Consider the following 26,021-nt stretch of genomic DNA (forward strand, 5'->3'; position numbering starts at 1 on the left):
TCTTTCCAATAAGGCCTCAATTAACTTGATCCAAGAAAAAGATCAATCAGTTTGGCATCATTTTTCTCCTTCGAATTTGAAGGTTGTGCTGGTAGTTTGTGATTTTTAATGAGTTTGATGTACAGGTTTGTTCACGTTTATACCAATTACACAAAATCATGTTTATTTTAGTTGCCAAATCCAAGAGATTTCTGCAATCCCTATTTGTTTACATTTTTGACAAAACTATTCAAACCATGTCCATCTTTTGAAGAGCAGAGAGGTCTGGGAGAAATCGAAGACCCTGTGATTTCTTTCGGCTAAGAGCTTGGTTTTGAATTTGTAAGTTTTGAAGATTCAGTTGAGAAATCAATTCAGAAATCAAAGCGATTCTGTCGTTCACTTCGCGTGGTGAGGGCCAGGCCAGCCGAACCTATTTTCTGATACAGGAGCTCAATTTTGCACACCATTTTTCCAAACTGCTCCCAATCTTTCAAGGTCGGTCTTCGGCGGAACAAGTAGCAGTCTTATTTTTGTCAGAGGGCCTGAGGAGGACAACAGATCAGCAATCTGCTAGTCACACTTTGATGTGATGCCGAGTCGGTACAGTAGGTATTTTTCTGCAAGCTTTGTGTGTGTTTTTTAGTTGTAGGTTTTTTTTAGGTTGTCTTTCTACCCAGGATTATAAGGCTTTACTGTATACCCTTGCTGTTTTTTTGTAGTGACAGGCTAATCCTAAATCATCAGCCATTTTACCGGTACACATTTTTTGTGCCGGTAAACTGACTTGGGCAGCCGCCAGCTTTGTGCGTCTCGGATTGGTGTAGGGCAAGGAAAGATACAAACAATTACAATAAAGTAATCCTGTTTCCTTCTGCTTTCCACCAAATTTGCTGTACCGATAAAGGCTTACGACACGCAATTTCTAAACACTTCTAAAGCGGTGGTGAAAAGTAGCCCTCTGACAACAGGACAACAGAGCTGATTGCCTCTTGCACAAAAGACTCGTCCATTTCTCTCTCCGTTTCTCCCGCTCTCCTCCTCTCTCTCTCGGTTTCTCTCTGGAGGAGGTGAGGATGCTAGAGGGCCGCTTTTTTAATGAGCTGTAGCATCAGCAGCACTCAGGCATAAATTGCTGACACTGTTTACTGCAGGCGTTTTGCTCCTCTCAGCTGACCCTTTAGCTTCTACAGCCACAGTTAAATAAAGCCGCTTCTGCTCTTACACAGGTAAGACATTCAGACAGCATCTAAATCCACACCATAAAATCCAAATGAGTCGGAGAATTGGATCCGTTGAAGGCATGAGCAAAAACCATCACGATATCTAAATTCGCCCTGATGTTTTTGCACACAATTCATCAGCGCATGTTATTGCAAACATAAAATGTGTTTTCATAATCTTTCTCTGATTCAGGGGATCTGTGCCTGTATCTGTACTGCAAAAAATTATTGACAGCACAATCAGTGGTGGCCAGTGACTTCTTTTATTGAGGGCGCCCGGTGCGAAGTTCGGCACAACATGTATGTAGTCCGTCATGTGTGTGGTTCGTGATTTCAAAATATGTGTCCAGTCACGGAAAGTAGGGACACAAGTCGGATCTGGGGCATTTTTAGATTCTAATGCTGCGTTCCAGGCAGGTTTTTGAGCCCGTGAATTACGAATTCAAAACCACGACTCTATGCGTTCCAGGCAGCCTGTAACTCGTGTTTTTACAACCTTCTACCTGTGAAAGTGCACTGGAACGGCAGTCAAACCCGTGACTTCCCACCCATGAACTCGTACTAGATCGATGTACTCAGTTCAGAGTCGTGACTCGTGGTTTTGAAGTCGTGAGTTACGGGTTACGGGTTGCCTGGAACGCAGCATAAGCTTTCTAATGATGGTAACACCTGGAAATCTGATAAGATTTGGAGAAATTGTGGCCATTTGTATGTAGGAACTCAGGAAAACTGAAAGCCAAGAAAATAGAGACTGAAAGTTACACTTTTCTCCTGCTGGGGGAGACAATAGGGCTCATTTACATCTCATTTAGCTAAGCCATACCCCCTGTAAAGCCGTTTTGAGATACAGATGTTCTAGCATCATATATAGTATTTTGTGACAAAAGTCCCATTGATGACAACATGCAAAAATAAACAGGACTTTTTAACTTTGTGTTGATCACAAGTCGAATCCATTCTGTTTCAGATGTGTGAATCATCTAATGACAATTGTTGGCAAAATTTTGCAAAAGTTTTGTTGGGCTTAAATCCAGTATGTAAATATACACAGACAATGACATCCCCCCGCTGCATGCTAGAATCTCCGGAAAAACAAGCAGATTTCAACAGCAAAATGTACACTTTTAAATATACAAAAACTGCTATCTCAAACATGGAGAGGCTTCTTTGTGATCTCAAATAACAGATTCTGCACAAAAAAAGCGAATAAACCTTTCTCTTTATCTCGAAAGTTGTGCTGCCGACTTCTGTCACTGGTTTCCGTGACGGGTCACTATGTGTTCAGTGCATGGAGTGACCCTATGTGCATCACGTGTCTTGTCAAAATAGTGCCTGCTGCAGACGCATCTAAAGGGTTTATGATAAAAGAGACGCTGGCATTTGCCAGATACTCGCATAATGTCATGCGTAATCAGAGTTTACTGTTAAGTGAGTGTCTTGCGTGTATTTTGTGAACTTGAGCATCTCTTTTATCATAAACGGTTTTGATGCATGTTCAGCAGCCACTTATTTTGAAAACACTTGATGCACATGGTTCACATGACGCAACAAACACATATTTTGAAAACACGAGCAACACACATAAAACACATATTCTGGCTCAGTTTTTCAAAATGACCATGTACGTGTAAACAGGGTCTCAGTGTGCTGAACAATTCAATCCCTCCACCCACTTTTCAAATTACTAATTATCTTGACGTCATCATTCATTAGCTTTCAAATTACTAGGATCATCCAATCATTTCTATTTAAATACGAAACCATTATCTCATATGTATACATAGCACAATGACGTCAAGATAATTAGTCATTTAAAAAATAGGTGGAGGGATTAAATTGTTCAGCACACTGAGGAAGGCTTTGAGGTGAAACATTTGTGTTTGTTCCCTATAATGATGAATGTAAAATAACACCGAAAAAGTAGAGTGTTTTTGTGAGTGCGGATCATAACTTAAAGCTAAAGTAAAATGTATGGATTTATGATATCTGTATGGATGATATCTGGACAATGTCATCACAATCAACTTAGTATAGTATTATACTATAGAAAAAAATTAACATCAAAGCATTATTTTATGTTTGCAGAGAAAAAAGCAAACCTCCCTCTGGCATAGATGTAACAGCAAAGTAAGCATGTGTATTTTGACATAAACCAAGTGTTTGTTAGTATAACTCTTGCAGTAGCTTTCAAAGGCCAATGAACTAATAAAGCAAATCAATTGTAAATGTTGATCTTGGCTTTCATCTTTCTCTAGCTCTCATTCTCTTGGTTTCTTTTCTCCGAAAGCGTTCAATGCTCTGCCTACATGCTGTTCTTCTTTTGCCTTTGTTATGTTTGCAATTGATGTCGTCTGGGAGTGATATTTAAATCTGTGTCCAGGAAATAGAACCACAGGAATCCAATAACAAAATTCATTTGTCTAGATTTGACTTGGGGTGCTTTTCCCACCAAGAGGGGATGTGCCAAACCTCCGAATGTACTGATTGGATTTATTTATCTATTTGTGGCCCTCATTAGAGGTGTCCGTGGTTCTCAGAGCCCCTGCCTTGGATATTGGTCTGCTTACATGAAACTCCAACTGCAGTGTCTCAACATGCTGTGATAACTCGGCTGGAGATGTTGTGTTTATTTCTGGATGTGCATTACTCTTATGTCTGTGACTGCTATGAGGTGTAGCAGGGGTAATTGATTGGCGATACTCTGGGTATGTGGGTCTTTGTTATGTGCAGAAAAGGATTGGACCGAATCACATTAAAAAATAAACAATCCTCAAAACCGATATAATCAAAAATCTGTTTATTTTTATAATACATGTTCTTCAATTGTGCGTTTTTCATTGTTTTTATGTTACTTCAAAGTAGGGTTGTGCCGTCGTATATCAACGATACTCAGACATATGGCCGTTAGCGGGCTTTTATGACGATAGTTGGCGAAAGTAAATATTATTATTTTCACCATATTTTCACATGCACATTGTGTTCTATTCCTCGCTTGATGAGAGGGTTTGTGCGCATATTCCTTCTAGCATGCACCTGGACTTGTAATGCGCGCATCTTGGACTCTTGCTCGGACCTTAATGTGGACTCCTTCTGGCACCAGAACTTGTAATGCGCATGGCTCGCCTCTGACACTTCCTCGCACAAGAGCTTGTAATATGCGCTGCTCCCTAGCACGCAGAAAAGTGCCTGGGCTTTACTGACGCGGATTAACTCTTTCACCGCCATCGACGAGATATCTCGTCAATTAAGACAAAACGCTTCCCCGCCAATGACGAGATTTTCCGTCTTTCCGCAATACCGCTATTATCCACCAGCGCCCTTCCGCAACTTTTTAAACCCGGAAGTATTGCCCTATGGCAAGCGGCTGCATGTGCGTGTCTGTTTTAAAGATCGCTCTGAATGGGATCTCTATGAAAAGTCTGTCACAAAAATGGAATTATCTCTGCTTTTTGCTCAAAATGTGGTGTTTTTGCAGAAACCTACCCATATTCAAAAGCTGATTACAAAAGAACCACTGAAGGTAGGACGAAACGTTTTTTTTTTTTTTTTGAAAGCAGAGGGTCGGTTCTTTCTTTGGTATATTGTATGTTTATATCTTTAAAGAAGAACATTTTCTGGAAGGCATTAAACTTTGGTGAAAATCATGAAAAACGCTGGCGCTGGCTGGCAACTTTTTTTAAAAACGCTGGCGGTGAAAGAGTTAATGGTATCAGGTTTAAGAAGGTTGCTGTCTTGATACTGTTGCCCTTATGCACACCAGACGCGGTAGAGGCGGCATGATTTACGACATGATTTACATGTTAAGTCAATGCAAAGACGCGATTAGGTATCCTGCGGCGCGGTACGTGCGAATTGAGTTTTGCTGCGGGAAACGCACGAGTTGAAAAATCTGAACTTTGGCGGATTTCTGCGCCGTGTTAACCAATCAGGACCTTGCTGTAGTAGTGACGTGATTACAGGAAGCGGAGTCGCAGAAGCCCCTCCCATGACGCAAATTTCCGTGTGAATGTCTCAAATGACTAGAATTATACACGTGGCTTTCACGCAAGAATGAAGCGAGTAAACCAAAATGTTCAAGCGTACAACTACACACCTATAGCGTGATTTTTCCGCCTCTACCGCGGCTGGTGTGAATGCACCTTTAGAGTAAATCAGCTTTTTTCACCAATCAAGTGGCTTTAAAAATTAACAAATAAAAAACTATCCCACCTCAAACCCCCCGCCCCCCACAATCTTACAGGCTGATGATAGGACAATCTCACAATGTGGCATTTCGCACAGCACTACTCCTAAGATAAAGAAACAACCTGGCGTGCATTCCCGTACAATGTCGAAAACTAGCTGAAATACTATATCTGTTCTTTGAAAATGTAGTAATTACTTTAAACATTATAGTACAAAAACAGCCGAATTATAGTACTATGGTAACAACAGAACTTGCAACCATATTGGCTAATAATGCTTTTTGGGAAACACGCCCCTGTTTCTAAATATAACAAAAAGCTCAAAAAGGTTTTCGAGTGGATTCTAGTATGTGGGTCCAGCCGGATCTCATATGAATTCGTAATGGACCCATATGAACTCACACCCTTATTAGAAAAAAGCAGTAATAAAGTACAATCCAAAATTTGTTGTGAAAGAAGATATCACATACAAATTCATATGAATTAACCCCCAGTTTCAAACTGCCATGAGGTTGTGCTGAAGAGACTCCGAACATCGTGGTGAACGCTTGTAAAATCTAACACTATTCAAATATTCAGACACCTCAGCAAGGTGAGACATTTCTAACATCTGCATTTTTGGATGTTTTGGCAGACGTACCCATACATTTTCATCTCCACTGTAAACTTTTTCATGAAGGTTTTCTCCAAACGTTCAATGTTTTTATTGCGTTGTGGCTGATGGTGACATTTTTTCATTGAAGTGTTTGAAATGCCAGGGAAACCCTTAAGATGTCAAAAACACTGATCTGGCCATAGCAGGAACCACAGGATGTTTTCCTCTCTCTTACTCCCAGTATTTATTAATGCAATTAGCTCACCTCAAAAATGAAAATGCTGTTGTTATTTCATCACATTTAGTCAATAAAGTAATTTAGTTGGAATGTGGGAATGCTCCTCTGGGAGTAACAGTTAATGGTTTTCTCAGGGATGCTGAGGTGAACTAATATCTAAGATATTAGGTCACGTGGAGGTCAGGTCACATAGATTTGAACCTGAAGTCTTTGTGGTTTTAGCGTGGCGGCTCAACATATTAGTTTTATACTAACTTTTTTTATTAATATCCATTTTATATTAGTTCGCATTGACGTAATAAAACATGAAATAAAACATATTTGGCATGCTGTCCGAGAATCAGAATATAGCCCAAACCCAGAGTTCTCCCCCATCTTTAAATGGGATAGATATACCTGCAGAGAGTGAGGCGATGGTGTGGAGGATGGATCACGGGACAGCTACTGTATATGTAGTGACGTCTTCACGCTGATTGGTTGGATTACTCTTCCCGAACTTCATTATATTATATATTAAATATATTATTATAAGACACAGAAAAATAGATACTTTGGCCAATGTCTCCTGGGTTCTCCAGCTTTTTCTTTTGAGAAACAGGCAATATGTTATCCACATGAATTTTGCAGAGCTGGTGCAGTTTGTCCCAGTTGCTTCTATTTATATTTTTACTAAGAAAATGTTCTCCTAAAGAGAAGCATCAGATAAAAAACGAATGCCTTTAAGTCTTAATGCTTTATTAGAACACAAATGTGAGAATCTGTATTGTGAAATAAATTTGTGTGGCATTTCTAACGTTTGACACCACTGTCTCACTAAAATTCTGCCATGTCAATGAAAGGCCAAGTGCCATTTATGAAGAACAACCTCTCGGAGCCGCGCTTTATTGAATTTAAGACAAAATCGACAAAAGCGGTCTCCAGAGACGCATGAGGCTCCTGCGTTCTTCTGATGTGTCAACTGTTTTCACATTAAAAGACAGGAAAGGCAGCTGTTTAAAGGATGTTTATATATCTTCAGTGAATAATTTCACACAACAAATTTGGCTTTCTATTGGCGTTCCTACCGGTTTCTAGGAACAAGGGAAATAGCTCAGTCTGTCTCACTCGGCAATCTAATGAGAAAGGTAACACATCCTTTTCACCTCCCGCATCGAAGACCGCTTACCGTCACATCTCCGTTTCATTTGCTTTTTAGTTCATTACGCTTCACAGTGAACAGGCATCTGCGAGCGAGAGAAAACTTATTTTGCATGCCACGCTGAGTTTGTGGAGTTTCACTCCGCGCAGATGAAGTTTAAGGAGCTGATTTATGCCGCAGGTTCAGCAGTCTTGTGGATCTCAGCAGTGTCACGTTCAGCCTGCGATCCACCAACTCGTACGTCTGTGTGTCAGTGCGCTTTATTAAGGGTCCAGGTGACATAAAGCTGAATTTATAGATTTATTCTTCAAAGTGAGTTTTGGAGGTTTGAATAGATTTACTAGACCCATAACAGTGGTCTTCAGTAAGGTTTTTTCTGCAGAGGACAGCGAATGTTGATAAGGGGTATGTGATGATTTATAACGATGACCTTCCTCTCTTTTCTGCTTTAGGAAGCTGTGTTGTGTTCATCCAGCAGCCCCATGACCTGGTGGTCGTGGCCGGGCAGCCCGTTACTCTGCCGTGCTCCATCACCGGATATCATGGCATGGTGCTCTGGGTCAAAGACGGTCTTGCTTTGGGGGTCAACCGAGATCTGTCAGGTAAGAGGAAATTTTGACTTTTTTTTACATAATAACGAAACAGGAAGCTTTTTAAGAGTGCTTTAAAGGCAGGGTATCTCATTCGATCCAGAAATTTTTTTAGTTATGCTGGATAAAAGTCTCCTCACATCCTGATAGCAATCACTATGTTAAGTTGTTTAAATGTATTTGTAGAAATTTATGTCATCTGGGAAAGGCATAGGACCAAAAAATGTTCAACCATTCAGAGATCTCAGTCCGAACGGACGTTGTCTTTTTTGTCAAACATCCGTAAGCGTAATTTGAATGCCACCGCGCAGCCTGTTCACGCAGACACCATACATCATTGGCGCGTTCACGTGCACTCACCTCCCGTCTGTAAAAAGGGAGAATGGCAAACTTTCCTGCTGAATTGACAACCTGCACAGGAGCCACAAAACGAAAGACATCTTTTATAACAACAACATCAAAAACTGCCTGGATCAGCAAAGAGCAAAAACCCAAATTAACATCGGTAACTTTACTGCTTTACCACGAGATGCAGGAGGCAAAGGGTCTGAAAGGGTCGTTGCACTGGTTTTTTTGGTAAGGTAGGTACGCGATATGTTTGTATTGAGATGGATTCAGATATTCTACTTTGATGAAACATTGTGTTCGTTTACAGATTAGCGTAACAATGTGGTTACTACATCTACACAACCAAAAGTGTGCTTTAACTAATTCTGATGTAAACCAGTTGTTTATGTTGGTTATTTTGGTAATGTTATTCACTTTGTACTGCAAAGTTTTCTCACTGGTGAATGAGACATAAGATGTGACCGTCTGATCATGTGTTTTGAAAGAGGCGTGACTTTGGATGGCGATTTGAATCGAGGCTGGGATCGTGATTTCATTGCTAGTGGCTACCGTTAGCATTTTTCAAAATATGATACCCTACCTTTAACAAAAAAGCAAAACACGCACATTAATGTAATTGCAAAATTTAAGTTTACTAAGCATATATGAGTTATTATAACATATAATGACCAAGGACTTTTATAAATTATAAACCAAGACAGTTTCTCTCTTGTTTTTGTTTTGTTGATGACTTAAACCATTAAAATCTTGATTATAGGAAAACACATTCATGAGTCATGCATGTTTTTAGGTTAACCTTATGTAGTATGAGTTGTTCAGATAATTGGCCCATGCTATGCAGTTTTTAAGTTATCACACTTTGTTTTGTCTTTTCAGATTAATGAGAAGTGTAGATTTGTCGTGTTGTCACCTCGTGAACCAGCTAAATGAGTAGTTGTTTCTGACGAGATTTTATGTATACCTTATCGTTCGCATGCCAAAAATTATATTTTTTTGTCGTTAAACGTGTTTTGCTGTTAATGTGGTCAGTCAAGACATTTCTTCCAAGTATTGGCAAAACTCGTATCATTATAGGAACACTAAAAACCTCAGACGTGTTTTCGTTTGGTATTTTCTCAAGTAAGGCACTGTAAATGCAAGGACAATAGCCCATTCTGTCAGGTTGTGAATGCATCCCTTGACATCCTCTTACCCAGCAGCCTTGTAGTTTTTCCCCCACTAACTTCTGATTGTTGTGAAGGTTTTTCTGGTTGCTTTTAGAAAGTGCCTGTCAAAAGTACAGCCAGACAGCGAAGCAACAATAAAGAGAATTAATTGCATTTCTTTCATTAATTAAGGCAAACACTTCATCGTGCACAGAACCCCAGAGAGATGCGCCACAAGTGCAGCTGTTTTATATTCACGTGATGAGATATAGAAATTCATTCGCGGAAACGAATTAAAATGTTCTCAAACTAACAAAACTCTCAAACATATGCAAGGATAACCTTTAGGTCTCCGTAGTCGGTTTGTTGTTTTGCGAATCAAAATCAAATCAGATGTGATACAGTATGGTATCTTCAGCAAAACATTCTGGAGCGCATTTACAGAGTATTGTATTCGCAGATTAATGAAAATATGCAAAACAAATTTTACGCTTAATTAAATTCATTGCACATTCGTCCCTTAAGCTTCAATTTGCTGAATGTCGCTTATAAATTTGCTTCAGCTTGCTTGCAGTTAAACTTTTGAGCTCTTGGAAATATTTACTGTGTAACGAAGCGTAAGTCAATGATTTATTCTAGTATCTTATTGATAGGTACGGTGATCACATCCAGTTTGGTTTGTAATTTCTGGAGCCAGGGGTCATTATCACATGATTGCATTTTACGTTACGTATCATGAAAAAATTATTGAAGATTGAGAACTTCGCTATATATTGAGCCTTAGTTTATACATTTGTATCAGGGTTCCCACGGGTCTTTGAAATCCTTGAAAGTTTGTGAATCTGGGGGGAAAAAATTCAAGGCCCTGGGAAGTTTCTCAGGTCATTGAAAGTGCTTGAATCTATTTTATGCAAGAAGTTTTCTGCAAAAAATCCATATTATTCCCTGTGTAGTGTAGGATAATATTATAAAAACTCTGGACTTTTCAAGCACATGTATCTGTATGCGAATGTTGATTCATACCAAAATGCTTTTTGCATAGTTGTTGTTTGACAAATGAAAACATCTCGGGTTACGTATGTAACTGTTGTTCCCTGAGAATGGAACGAAGCGCTGCGTCTCCCTTGCCATATCTCCTGCGTCCCTGTAACGTCGTCTTTGGCAATATTTTAGATAGCGATATACTTCCTGGCTCCCGCGTCATCCTGTCTTTATCATTAAACCTCACTATTGGTTGAATTTGATATACACATTTAGATGCCCCTGGATGCGTCCCCAAAGTGTCACAGCAGTGACGCAGCGCAAGTTCCCTCGAAAGGTAAAAAATGTAAAAATGTATCTTAAAAGGTAACATGATATAACCTTGCTCACACTTGAAATGTGTCCCCACATTTAGTCCTTGAATTTGAGGGTATTGGACCTGGAAAGTCCTTGAAAGGTCCTTGAATTTGAAGTTTACTAAGGTGTGGGAACCCTGTTGTATGTATACTTTAAGACAGGAATTTCATTTTGGGCATGGGTTTGTCCAGGAGTCAGTCATTTTTAGTTCTGGCCCCAGGCTACATTTAGTCATGGACAGAGCTTTTTAATTGAGCCTCTCCGGACTTCTCTTTCCTGTCCACTGCATTCGTCTTTCTGAACATTTATAAGCATCCAGGGATTGCAGATATCATTGTACCATAGTATAATCAAGTACAGAGCTCTGATACTTAACCAGCAGAGACAAGTGGACATCCAACGGTTGTGAAAACCATACTTATACAAGTGTGAAATAATTGGCCATAAGTAAGTTTGAAGCAGAAAACTATTTTGTGAGTTTGAGTGTGAAGCAATTCATCGGTTTTTATGCATCATTCTCGTAACTTTATTGTGCAAATCCAAAGCATGGTTCATTTTCACAAATAATTTAACACTGATGAAATGACACGCTTCAGTCGACTTGCAAAAACACATCATACGATCAATAAAATATGTCCGTACATTGGAGGATGAGTGTTATCAAAGCTCGGAGAATGACAGATGTCACGTCACCGAGATTGAAGAGAGGCACAGCATTCGATTAGGACGCCCATCAGTGCCTCCCTACAGCTCTCGCATTCACTCATTTCCAGCTTTGATCTGCTTTTCTTCAGGGTTTCAGGCAGGTTTTCATCCGCCGGAGTGTCAGCGAGATGCCCGTGGTCTCCCTCCGTGTGATAAATCCATGTCCCAGCTCTCTATCACAGCTGCTATCGATCCGACATGAAGCCAAATCCATTTCTGTGGGATTCATTACCTTTAATAGGGTCATTTCACATTGTTTCTGCTAATTGACAGCCATTGTCTGAAGCAGTCCAGTCAAGCATATTGGGGAATTCATCAGCGCTTTATTGAGGCGCCTGTATGCCTCAATAATCCCTAATGAAAACGGCTCTTAAATAAAAGGCAAAAGAAGATCCAGTAGCAGCAACCCGTAATGGCGCTATTGATTCCTAATACGGGGCTCATTACCAGACAGCCCAGGATGGCCAAACACAATCTTTAATATAACAGATCACCTGGTTTACAAAGACACACTGTAGCCTACTATCATAACTGATTACAAGATCGTAGGTTGTAAACACTGCACGCCTGGAGCTGCGATCCGTGTGTTGAAAATTAGACATCTGTCTTGAGATCATCTATCTGTTTAGCTGGTCTAAGGAGGTGTCATATATCTTCTTTTCTCTTTTATCAGTCCTTTGCTAACATGACATTGTGTTAGCCATCTGTGATAAACACTGTTTGTTGGAGTTACATGTGTACATTATGATCTCATTTGTGACCCCAGACCACAAAACAGGGGTTGGATGGGTATATTTGTAGCGAAAGCCAAAAAATGGTGTTGGTCAAAATTGTTGATTTGTCTTTTATGCCAAAAATCATTAGAATATTATGTAAAGATCATGTTCCATTTTTCCTACCTTTCCCAAATTTCCTACCGTAAAAATATCAAAAATTTATATATTTATAGTAAATATGTGTTGCACATTTGTCCTCAGTTTCCCACACACCAGGATTTCTAATTCATATTCAGCAGCCCTGACGTGCTTCAGAGACAATTCAATTACTCTTAACCACTCTTTGTAAATTTCCATACCATAAAAAATACAATAAATATGTCAAAAATGTATATATCATTAGTGATTTGTTGCTAAGGATTTCATTTGGAACACTTCAAAGGCGATTTTCTTTATGTTCAGATTTGTTTTTTTTAGATTTTGAAATAGTTGTATCTCAGCCAGGTATTGTCCTATCCTAACAACCCATACAGTGTTTCCCACAGGATTTTGAGGAGACTGTGGTGGTGATGACGTCACCCGCTAATTAGCATATATGTGACGTCATCATGTCCTGTTTGCGTTTGATCTAGTGTTGGTACCTGAAATATGTTTCACTTCTACTCTTTGATCTGTATCTGTATTTGATCTGTATTATATATCAAATTATATTTTAGGCCGAATAAAGCTGTTTTAAATGGTGAAATAAAAATGTAAATGGGAATCATGAAAATTCTATTTGTGGGGGGCAGTGTTGATTCTGTGGTGGGCCACCACAAATAAATCAATGTAGGGGAAACACTGCCATACATCAATGGCTTATTTATTCAGATGTATAAATCTTAATTTCAAAAAATTGACCCATGTCACTGGTTTTGTCTTCCAGGGTTACATTTAAGAGTTAAATTCACATTTGCCAAAGACTTGTTTTATGGCACTGTATTTCTTGATTGGGATAAATAGGACTGAATATTATTCAAGGGCAACTTTGAATGGCTCTGGTCTCTTTTGTGAAGTAAAATATTTCGAACATTTTACCCATTCATTCAACCATCATAGAAATGTAACAATACTTAAGTACAAAGGTGAGCCACAAAGCTGCATACCTATTCAAATGAATCATTCAATAAAGAAATATTCAGTGTGAAAAAGGAAAAACATGGAGCTTAAAAGTCTGAAATTTCAGGGATTTAAAATAAAAGTTTTGTCAAATTTTGTAGATGGCTGTGGATAAAGACCACACTAAAAGATCAATAGGGTTGAATTTCCCCCTAAGAAGAATCTAGGTAAAGTCACGATTGTCCGGTTGTACCGATTATTTTATCCCATTTTTCTGTGGTATGTTAAGAGTAATTGAATCATCTCTAAAGCACGTCAGTGCCACTCCGATCACAAACCATAACTATTCACATTGTTGAATATGAATTACGGTACATTCACACGGGGCGTAACCTTTAACGCTTCCCATTCACTTTTAATGGGTGATGTCATGCGTTGCCGAACTGAATTGTGGATCTGTCGGCACCGCGTCAGAAGTTAAACATTTCTCTACTTTTTAAGCGGCAATGCGTGCGTCAGCCAATCAAATCACCTTATGCAAATAACCTAGGCAGAGCCAGCCAACCATGTTTATGGAAGACCAGAGCATGTGCTGCGGCCACCGTGATTGGCTGTTGGCCAAGCTTCAGACAAGCCTTCCGTCAAGTGTTAATGCTTTCACCCCGTGTGAATGTATTGTTAGAAATCCTGTTGTATGAGGGAAACCATGGCACGAAATATTACCCAATCAGAATGCGAGCTGATGAAAGACAAAAGCATAAGGACTGCAGTCATGGCGCGGCAGGGACAGTCCAAAGTGAGATGGACATCAGATAGTCCATATAGTATAAATTAGTATATAGTAATATAGTAATAATATAGTAATTTCCCCGTCGTCCGCCATGTTTGTTTACGTTTGACCACAAGAGACTTTCCGAGATTTCCTGCGTCTTAATCGAGATTTGGGTTGTTTATGAAGTGGATCTGTTGGTGTGTGTGCTATGCTGTAATGATCACATAGTGGCACTCCACACATTATAGTAACAAAACATTTAAATCGTCAATGTTTGTTGTCTCTCACATTGAGAAAATCTGATTTAAAATGTTTTTTATGTGGCCCAGCCTAAACCATTGTCTTAAATAATGCCCTTGTTTGTAAGCTTATGGCTGTGATGGCTGTAGCTCCAACATACAGTAAATGTTTATTGTATTGTGTTTCAGGTTATCCACGCTATGACGTGATTGGAGACCACAGCAAAGGGGAATATCATCTATTGATCCAAAGGACAGAACTGGCCGATGACGGCAGCTTTGAGTGTCAGGCGATCCAAGCTGCCAGTAGATCACGACCAGCTCGACTTACAGTTCTTGGTTAGTTTTACTCAACACCAGAATCAACTTTATTCAATATTTATATTATAGTTTGCTTCAATCAGTGCATGCATATGAGGTTTCTAACTTAGCTTAGCTTAGCTTAAGCATGGCATCAGACTTTAAAACACGTTTCGGCTGTTATTAGAGCCTTTATCTTTAAAAGCGTAGATAGATGGGTGAATGGATGACTGTCAGACAGATCGATAAATACTTTAACTAGCATTCATGCCTTAAATGGATAAAAGAATGAGTGGGGAAGAAAACGAGGGGAGCAAAATACCACCTATGCAATACTGTGAATGTCGACGAGAACAAAGTCGTTCTCTGAGTCAGATAAATGTGTGATATTCTGAAATCAGGGCTAATCAGACACATTAGACATGTTTGCGATCGATAATGGCTCTGACACAAATGCATTGCGTCAGCTTAGCTCCTGTGCAGCCCAACTTAGCCTGATTATCATTATTGATTTCTCTCTTTCCCTTTGTTAAAACTATGATATATTCCAGAGGAATAAGTTCATTACACTGACTTCAGAGTAACAGCGCTTTAAACCAGATCTGAGTCTAGACACTTAGAGCAAACCAAAGATGCCGGCGATTCTAGGTCCATTAAAATGATTAATTATAGATGAGGGGCCGCTCATTTGTTTTTATTTTTTGCCGGTCCGGTGGCAGCAGAGACAAATCATCGTGTTCCCCAGGGCAGAGCCATTAGCCTGACATGTAATCCCACACAAACCGACTTACTTCTGAAAAGTTGCATACAAAACCGCAAGCAAGCTCCTGAGAGAGGTAATGAACCTCATGTAGGGACTCTGTCACCGTCAATCCCCCGTCACCTTCGTCCCGGAGGGTACGATGACGCGTGACCGCAACGAGACGTGACGTTTCTCTCACTCTCCTTGATAGACTGATTCGGAGTTCGCCTTGTAATCTGATTGGCTTCCTTGCCTGTAAAGTCTCAGACTTATCTCTGTCACTTACAGAGAAAAATGACCAGGGGCACTTTTCTCCGAAATTTGCGTACGAGAGTCGCTGCAAGAATACGCTCTGAATCTGCTGCTATACATGCAGGTACAGATTTATAGAAAATTCACGCTTTAATTCTCATTCCAACAGCGTAAAACTCTCAAGCGATCCATCTCGGTTTCAGACGTGTAGTTTTGCAATTACACACAGAGGTGTTAGCAGTGGGAGGCTGCCGACCTACCGAAGCGACATTTGAACTTTGAACTGCCGTTTGAGAGTCGCAAGGTAGACCAGTTTGCTTCACGGTGGCTGAATAAGACATGAGGTCGGGTAGGTACACATTGCTGAAGAAGGACCCCTGAGGCTAATTAGATCCAAGGAATTCCCCTAAAGCCAAACGGAGGAGTTGGAGAGAGAGAGGGAAGTGCGGCGCAAGAATTGAGTCAGTGAACCGTGGGGAGAAACCCCGAGCCACTTCCAAAGGTCACTATTGTTTGAAAAGAGCCACTGCGGTGTTTCTCTAAGCTCTTAGCATTTGTTCTGCTCATTGTCTTGAGCTCAAAGTTAAATAAGCTTGTAAGATTCGCTGGCTTTCAGGCTTAATTAAAGCTTTTCCTTCATTCTTTCCCGACACGATTTGACACCAATGAAAACAAGGCTGTGAAAGTTTGTTCTGTGCTGTCCCCAAATTTTGTCATAATTTATTATCCAGTTTATCTCATAAAAATGTGCAATTCGATTGGTTTATAAGGCAAAATAATAGCTTATTTGTAAATTGCTAAAAAATATCTGCTAAATGAATAAATTTAAATATAATGGTAGCGAATGCACATGGGTGATTCTGACAAAATCCAGATTTAGAAGATGTCCAGCATCAGAATGTTTAAAAAGCCCTTGAAGCCAATTTTTTTTGCACATATAAGATTAAGGTCTGAACTTATTATAACCATTATTTTTAGAGGATTTTAAAATATTTCCTATAGAATTATTACAATTTTTTAGATTATCATTTTCAAAAAGTATCATTACCGCAACATGATATTACATTAAATATATGCATTTACAAACTCATGTTTCGGTAATGAGAACTAAAAAGTTGTCTAGGTACTATGACAAACAAAAGTTGTACTTTTATCTGGAAAGAAAAAATAAGAACTGCTTACCTGGTAGCCAACTTAAGTGTCACAGTCAATTATGTCCCTTCCAACAAATTTTTTTTTGAATTTGTAAACAATGATTGAAAATTGTTGCGGAGGATGAGAAAATTGGTCGTGGACACATTTATATTCCTTATTATTGTCTCTAGATTTACCAATGATCACCAAATACCACATGTTTCTTTACTGTAAATGTTATAGTATAACATGCACTGAAGCTTTTTATTTATTAGATTTTTTAATTATAAATATTTCCATGTCAAAGAACCCAAATCCAGTCATGGACACGTTGCGGTAATGAACATTTTCCCCTTAAATGTGGAAAAAACAACAAAATTGGTTTGTAAGATGTCATTTGAAATCATGTGCAAAATATTATGTGAAGAGATGTTTGTAACTGTATGCTTCTTATTTTGATAGCATTTACTTTTTTATCAAAATGCTTCACAACACCTCATAAGTCTAATTTCGTGAGAATCACTCACATTAACTTTGTTTAAAGCCATGTTAAATCATTTTTTTGGTTTTTGTTTAGGCTTTCACTCAACACATTGTCTCATTCAGTAAACATAAAAATGGTTTAACACATAATTTACTAAGGAATTCATTCTGTTAGCGTTTCGACAGGCATCAGGTTTCGTTGGTAAAAAGTTTGACACCCCATTGCAGCAGCATGCTGTTCTGCTATCGCTCACAGCCTTGGTTTTTCTTTGTCTCAAATGAAATATGCCATCTACTTTCAGGTCTGTTGGTTTGAAATTGAGTTTTTTTATATAGCTGAAACGTCAGCTCAAAAGATGTTTTAGCTATACGAGTTAAAAATTCAAAGCAAATACAAGTTTGGTAAAAAAACTCTGTTTTAATAAAAGCTAACATTTACAGAATCAAATAGATCAAAACCGTCACACAAATGTGTGCTCTTGACCAATTGACATCCCAACCAGCGCTGCATTTACCAGATTTACGTTTTCTCACACTTAATTGTGTGCTCACTTCAAATTCATTAGGTCTAAATCTGGACTTCTCAGACGAGTAGAAGAAAAGCGAGTGGATTAAAGCTTTGTACAAGCCGTTATCCTTTGCCTTAAGAGCGTGTTAAACAAGCTGTGTTAACCCGCCCTGGTGTGAGACAAACATCAGTCCTAATGAGAGGAGATGGCAATTACTCCCAATCTTTCAAAGCAAAGAGGCCGTTCTGTTCCTCCTCTTTGTGGATAAGACGGTAGTCAGGGGATCATCACCTGATTGTCAGGAAGCTAGAAGAAAGAGGGAGAGGAAAGATCTCCTGTAGTGTTTTTTGTAAGTTTCCCACCTTTTCACAGCAAGCCGACTTTCTCGACCATGTCCAGATATGCTCCCCGTCTCTCCCTGCTAATGCCAAAACAAGCAGCTGGAGAAAGCAAACAATGCCGTGATAAAATTGAAAGTGTCCAGTTTATAAACACGGGTCTCTCCCTGAATAGTAGCAAAATGTCATTTTTTCTCATTACTTTTCTGTGTTTTCCCACCACGATCTTCAAGTTTTAAATGCACAAGAGTCTTTATTCCTGCAATCTACAACATATGAATTTTTTAAAATGTATTTAAGTCCGCAGCAGCTGGTCCTTGATTTGAGCGCCACACTTTGTTAGTCAGCAAACGTGCGGCAACATCTGCATCCTGAAGAGATGTGAATTTGCAGACAGGTACATCATGCTTAGATTTCCCTATTGTAATGAGGGGAGAACAAAAATTTTACAAATATGATTTAGGTGCGAAATTGAAATCTTCACTTTAACAACTAAGATCTACCTGTAAGTGCAACCTGAAAGTGCAATCGCTTATATCATGCAAATGATGCATAGTTTTAAAATCTGTACAAGAACAAGAGCTTGATATGCTAAGAAAGCATAGACAGTCTCATCTATCTATCCATCCGTCTGTCCGTCCGTCTGTCTGGCTGGCTGTCTGTCTGGCTAGCTGTCTGTCTGGCTGGCTGGCTGGCTGTATGTCTGTCTGTATGTATGTCTGTCTGTCTGCCTGTCTGTCTGCCTGTCTGCCTGTCTATCCATCAATCCATCCACAGTATCTGTTTGTCTGTCTGTCTGTCTGTCTGTCTGTCTGTCTGTCTGTCTGTCTGTCTGCCTGCCTGCCTGTCTGCCCGTCCATCCATCTATCTGTCTATCTGTCTGTCTGCCTGTCTGTCTGCCCATCCATCCACAGTATCTGTCTGTGTGTCTGCCTGTCTGTCTGTCTGCCTGCCTGCCTGCCTGTCTGCCCGTCCATCCATCTATCTGTCTATCTGTCTGTCTGCCTGTCTGTCTGTCTGCCCATCCACCCACAGTATCTGTCTGTGTGTCTGCCTGTCTGTCTGCCCATCCATCCATCCATCCATCCACAGTATCTGTCTGTCTGCCTGCCTGTCTGTCTGCCCATCCATCCACCCTCAGTATCTGTTTGTCTGTCTGTCTGTCTGTCTGCCTGTCTGTCTGCCCATCCATCCATCCACAGTTTCTGTCTGTGTGTCTGCCTGTCTGTCTGCCCATCCATCCATCCACAGTATCTGTCTGTCTGCCTGCCTGCCTGTCTGTCTGCCCATCCATCCATCCATCCACCCTCAGTATCTGTTTGTCTGTCTGTCTGTCTGTCTGTCTGCCTGTCTGCCCATCCATCCACAGTATCTGTCTGTCTGTCTGTCTGCCCATCCATCCATCCATCCATCCACAGTATCTGTCTGTATGTCTCTCTGTCTGCCCGTCCATCCATCTACAGTATCTATCTATCTGTCTGTCTGTCTGTCCGGCCGTCCGTCTGCCTGCCTGCCTGTCTGCCTGTTCATCCATCCATCTACAGTATCTGTCTATCTGCCTGCCTGCCTGTCTATCCATCCATCCATCCATCCATCCACAGTTTCTGTCTGTCTGTCTGTCTGTCTGTCTGCCCGTCTATCCATCCATCCATCCATCCATCCATCCATCCATCCATCCACAGAATCTGTCTGTCTGTCTGTCTGTCTGTCTATCTGTCTGCCTGCTTGCCTGTATATCCATCCATCCTTCCATCAATCTACAGTATCTGTCTGTCTGTCTGTCTGTCTGTCTGCCTGCCTGTATATTCATCCATCCTTCCATCCATCTACAGTATCTGTTTGTCTGCCTGCCTGCCTGTCTGTCTGCTCGTCCATCCATCCACCCACATTATCTGTCTGTCTGCCTGCCTGCCTGTATATCCATCCTTCCATCCATCTACAGTATCTGTCTGTCTGTCTGTCTGTCTGTCTGCCAGCCGATATATCCATCCATCCCTCCATCAATCTACAGTATCTGTCTGTCTGTCTGTCTGTCTGCCAGCCGATATATCCATCCATCCTTCCATCCATCTACAGTTTCTGTTTGTCTGCCTACCTGCCTGCCTGCCTGTATATCCATCCATCCATCTACAGTATCTATCTATCTATCTATCTATCTATCTATCTATCTATCTATCTATCTATCTATCTATCTATCTATCTATCTATCTATCTATCTATCTATCTATCTATCTATCTATCTATCTATCTATCTATCTATCTATCTATCTATCTATCTATCTCTAGGAGACACTTTCAAAGAAATCAAGCAGAAGGAGATGAATAAATCTTCCATTTTGAATTCAGTGCTTGTGTCAATAATGGCATTCTGTGGTTAAAGCTCATCAGCCTGGTGTCTATTTATGCTCGCTATTCATGTCATAACCAAAGAAAAAAAATGCATGGATCGTAAACTGTAATGGGACTTTTAATATTCATTTCCCCGGTTACTCCAGCTTTAGCTCATATAGTTGGCAGCCTGTCATTATTCTAATTAACGCATAATGCTGTGAAATGACTAGGCCAGTGTTATTAGGAGCAAATTTAAGTTTCCTTGTGTTGAAAGTGAATTGTCTGATGTGTTGGTGAAAGCTGTCACCTTACAGAAGAATTCATTATTACAGTTTTTCCCAGTCGCTTTGGAACATTTCTCAGATCAGAAATTAATTTTTTAAAACACTTTGTTCAACCTTCACATCATCAAGTTAGTTGTGCACAACACAAAAGCAAATTTTCATTGTTTTGGAAAAATTGCAAATGCTTTGATACAATCATGAATAGTTGACCTTTTTGTCACAATCAGTTTTTCTTTTTTATTTGTAGACTTTTGTAAATGTGCACTGAATTGATAAATAGCTGAAGGGGAATGAATGTGTGAAGTGTTTGATCACTGCATAAGACAGAGTGATTATTTGCTACGTTGCGAGGAAAGATAGTTGTTGTGATGTGGATGAGAATCTGCCTGACAGCCAGGATGTCCATAAGGAGTTGTGATTTGAATTTTTTACATTATACAGCTGGATACATACTTTTTTCTGACCGGGTTGAAAAACTGGCTCACCTGTGTTAGTCGGATTCTCTTGCATTGACACGTTAACGAAAAGCACATAGCCAACATCACTAAGTATTCCAAAGGTGCTCTGCCATTGTGTTGTTGTTTTTTAATGCAATATTGCTACAGTTTGATAAGTTTGCCCAATTATTGTTGTCGAACTTATATTTTAATGTTGTTTTTTTTACTCAGACATTCCAGAAAATGCCTTTACATTACTCAGTCGCCAGCTTTCATTAATTATGTTAAAAAGAAGTTCAGTAAAACTCAACGACTGACCTGTGCGAGTAAAATGTTAAAATGTTAACAGCCTTGCTTATTTGATTTTAATTGGATTTCCTAAGACTACAATTGTACAGACTTACATTCTCACTTCATTAACAAACTAGCATTTAGCAGGAACTTTCAAAAGGTGAAACAGTGCAGCATCATTATCCCATACAAACGATGCTGTTTCCATCCAAATACAAGTTTGCTTCTTGGTGGAAGATCACATCTGTTTAAATGTTCTTATCAAGAACCTGTGTGGGGTTATTTTTAGTTAATATACATAAAAAGGATAATTGCTAAAGGCTAGGTGCTGCTGTGTGGTACAACAACTGAACCCAGTATGAAAGTGATTAATCCACCGTGCCGCCAATTCCTGCGAGAGAAGGACAAAGAGAGGGAGAGACATCTCCAGATGTAAGACCAAAACCAGGTACATTACAAAATAGGTCACATTTCCCACAATGCCCTTTCTCTCTTGTTTCCAAAATGAAATTGCTCCATTTTTCTCCCTCCGCATGTTGAATGACTCAAGGTGTCTCAGGGGTCCGCTGTATCAAGAGGCCAGACACAGAAGTAATTCAGTGCTGGCTGTTGGTTAGGCTCCGTAAGAGAGTTTCTTTCACCCCGCACAGCAATTACGCCGGAATGATTAATCCATCGTGTTGAGCAGCTCGAGACAAAGATGATTGGCTGTGATATAGGGCTGAAAGTTCAACTAAAAATGAAAATTGTCATCATATACTCACCGTATAACGTCCAAACCTGTATATGAGCATATTTTTCAGAACGGGGAAGGTGGTCAGTCAGGCTCCAAAAATGACAAGCCACTGTTAAAGGATTAGTCCATTTAAAAAAAAAAATCCAGATAATTTACTCACCGCTATGTCATCCAAAATGTTGATGTCTTTCTTTGTTCAGTCGAGAAGAAATTATGTTTTTGGAGGAAAACATTCCAGGATTTTTCTCATTTTAATGGACTTTAATGGACCCCAACACTTAACTCAACACCTAACAGTTTTTTCAAGGAGTTTCAAAGGACTCAAAACGATCCCAAACGAGGCATAAGCGTCTTATCTAGAGAAACTACTGTCATTTTTGACAAGAAAAAAAATGCACTTTTAAACCACAACTTCTCATCTATCTCCGGTCCTGTGATGCGCCAGCGCGACCTCACGTAATTGCGTAGTGACGTAGAAAGGTTACATATATGAAACGCACATTTGCAGACCATTGTAAACAATAAACTGACACAAAGACATTAATTAGTATCATTCCACATACAACAACGTCGAAACAGTCCTCTTTCTCCACACTTGTAAACACTGGGGTGTAGTTTCGCATACGTCATCCCGTCAAGAGGGTTGCGCTGGCACATCACAGGACCGGAGATAGACGAGAAGTTGTGGTTTTAAAGTGCATATTTTTTATTTTTCTTGTCAAAAATGACAATCGTTTTGCTAGATAAGACGCTTATGCCTCGTTTGGGATCGTTTAACAAAAAATTGTTAAGTGTTGAGTTAAGTGTTAAGTGTTGGGGTCCATTAAAGTCCATTAAAATGAGAAAAATCCTGGAATGTTTTCCTCAAAAACATAATTTCTTCTCTACTGAACAAAGAAAGACATCAACATTTTGGATGACATGGTGGTGAGTAAATTATCTGGATTTTTTGTAAGAAAATGGACTAATCCTTTAAAGTAGTCTAGTGGACTATATTGTGAGTTTATTGAAATGATATGATGGCTTTGTTGGTGGGAAAGACGTGGTCAAGATGTTTGTTGACAGGTTTGACGTCAACGACACTTGAAAACCACTCAGAAGAAAATCTTTTTTGAGAGGTTGCACTTTTATAGCTCAGGAGCTATAGCGACGTTCTCACTTGTGTTTGTGATGTTTTTCGAACAAACATCTGGAGATCAGTTTGAAACATTTGAGATTTTTGAGATTGAGTTTTCTTTTATCTTTAAGAATACAATTTTGAGAAGACTTTAGTGAAGGTCTCACACTATCATGGATAATCGATTGACATTAAAGAGATCTCACATATTTTTTATGCTTTTATGATTCAATTTTTTCTTGAAGTTACCTTTCAAAGCAGCAGCTTGGAACTGTTGCACGAGGGCATATTTGCAAACATGCCGGTCATGAAAAGGTTTAACGTGGTTATGTCTGTCCTTGGCGCGGGAACGCAGAGCATGAACCATCTGGGATTCGCGCCACATGGAAAGTCACAGGATGCCATCCAAAGCTGCTTGAAAATGGCAATGTGTGAATTCACACTGTAATATTTTGCCACTTAGCTTTTTGAAATTCTAGGATGTGAAGGTTTTGGCTGCAGTACCTGCTTAAGAAACTCTATTTTTTATTTTACCCAATCAATAACTCAAACCGGTGCAGACGGATTGATTGACTTAAATGTTCCGTTCATTTGCATACACTTAGCCTGCGGTCCATCAACCCTTGAAAACAATCCCAGCATGCAATTGTAAGCTGTTTGTATCACTCGAAAAACGAATGAGTTTGCTCCAAATACACAAAGCACTCAGATGTTAAAACAAGACGGTAAGGATGGCTTTGATGTCCAGATGGCAAAAGGAATATGACATGTAATTGCTTCTGGAAATGAGAGCGGATTCTGAGTGGATGCACTTTGAATTATCTGACACTAATTCAAATCCAGCAAAAAGGTTTTACTTCAGTTCTCTGACTGCTTTATTAGAGGTGTTGACTAAGGCACACATCGCTATCACTATTGTTCGTACTGAGGCTTGGGAATTTGAATAAACCAGGCGTGAATAACACCTAAAATTTGGTGGGGGAGATGTGCGCTATGGCTTTTATAAGTGATCGGACGTATTATTCTTACATTGTGGATCAGATTTAAATTGCTTATTGCTTAGGCACTCAAGCCATGTCTATGAACAAGAATACTGTATCATACTTTGTGGTGGGATGTATTGACTTTTAGCCTCAAGGAAACAGTAGGAACATGTTACCAAACTGCATAGCAACAAAGAGACTTCTACCTAGAATAACCAGGCATTGTATAGGCAACTTTTTCACATCAGCACCACTGACATTTTTCTTTAGAAAATGTAAAAATATTGTTTTTACATAAAATTTTTATTTATTTCAAACATTTGTGTTGCCCATTTGATAAAACACAATTGAGGTGTTTTTTCATTCACAGTAGCACTTTACAATAATGTTGTATTTGTTCATATTAGTTAAGTAGACTACATTATTTAACATTAACTAGCAATGAATAATACTTCTATTGTATTTAGTCATCTCAGTGTTAAATGCAGCATTTACTAACAAGTTTTTTAAAGGGATAGTTCACTTTAAAATGAAAATTCTGTCATCATTTACATGTTTTTCTAAACCTGTATGAATTTCATTTTTCTGATGAAGAATTTTGAGAAATGATGGTAAACTCACAGCAGTAAGTTACCATAGACTTCCATAGTAGCAATAGAAAAATATGTTGGAATTTAATGTGCACTGTCAACTGTGTGCTTACCATCATTTATCAAAATATTTTCTTAGTCATTTATCACAATACTTCCAAAATATTTTTTTCCTACTATGGAAGTCAATGGTCACTTACTGCTGTGTGTTTACCATCATTTCTCCAAATATATTTTTTTGTGTTCATCAGAAAAAAGAAATTCATACAGGTGTAGAACAACATGAGGATGATGACAAAATTTTCATTTTAAAATCTCTATAAAAAATCAAAAGTTGTAACTGTTAACATTGAGTGAATACGCAATGAACTAACATGAACAATTGTATTGACATTAAAGGGATAGTTCACCCAAAAATGAAAATGATGTCATTATTTACACACCCTTATGTTGTTACAAACCTGTATTAATTTATTTTTTCGGATAAACTTAAAGATATTTTAAGCAATCTTTGTAACCAAACCGTTTTTTATGCACCATTGACTTCTATATAATATTTTTCATACCATAGAGGTCAATGGTGCTTCTGTTCTCTGCTTAATTACAAATATCTTCCTTTGTGTTAAGCAGAACAAAGAAATTCATACAGGTTTGTATTAACATGAGGGTGAATAAAGATGACAGAATTTTCATTTTTAGGTAAACAATCCCTTTAACCAACATTAAAGGGGACATTTCACAAGACTTTTTTAAGATGCCAAATAAAACGTTGGTGTCCCCAGAGTACGTATGTGAAGTTTTAGCTCAAAATACCATATAGATAATTTATTATAGCATGTTAAAATTGTCACTTTGTAGGTGTAAGCAAAAATGTGTCGTTTTGGGTGTGTCCTTTAAAATGCAAATGAGTTGATCTCTGCACTAAATGGCAGTGCAGTGGTTGGATATTGCAGATTAAGGGGGCGATATTATCCCCTTCTGATATCAAGTGGGGAACCAAATTTCAATTACCTATTTTTTCACATGCTTGCAGAAAATGTTTTACCAAAACCAAGTTACTGGGTTGTTGTTTTTCACATTTTTCACTTAAAAATGGAAAAAGTCAGATTTTCATTATGTCCCCTTTAACACTTTCCCCGCCAGCCTGTTTTTTGTTTTTAAAGTGTCCAGCCAGCGCCAACATTTT

The 26,021-nt window shown here is 39.1% G+C and overlaps 1 protein-coding gene across 10 annotated transcripts in view; it reads left to right on the plus strand.

Moving 5' to 3' along the window:
* The window catches only part of kirrel3a (kirre like nephrin family adhesion molecule 3a), a 258,127-nt gene that overhangs the window by 180,334 nt on the left and 51,772 nt on the right, over window positions 1-26,021 (plus strand). For all 10 annotated transcript variants that reach the window (XM_073874487.1, XM_073874485.1, XM_073874486.1 and 7 more), the window contains 2 exons: window positions 7,810-7,959; window positions 14,498-14,647. In XM_073874487.1, coding sequence (XP_073730588.1) covers window positions 7,810-7,959; window positions 14,498-14,647 — 300 coding nt within the window. The remainder of the gene's footprint in view (window positions 1-7,809; window positions 7,960-14,497; window positions 14,648-26,021) is intronic.

This window comes from Misgurnus anguillicaudatus, chromosome 12 (genome assembly GCF_027580225.2).
Source record: "Misgurnus anguillicaudatus chromosome 12, ASM2758022v2, whole genome shotgun sequence".
Taxonomy (NCBI): Eukaryota; Metazoa; Chordata; class Actinopteri; order Cypriniformes; family Cobitidae; genus Misgurnus; species Misgurnus anguillicaudatus.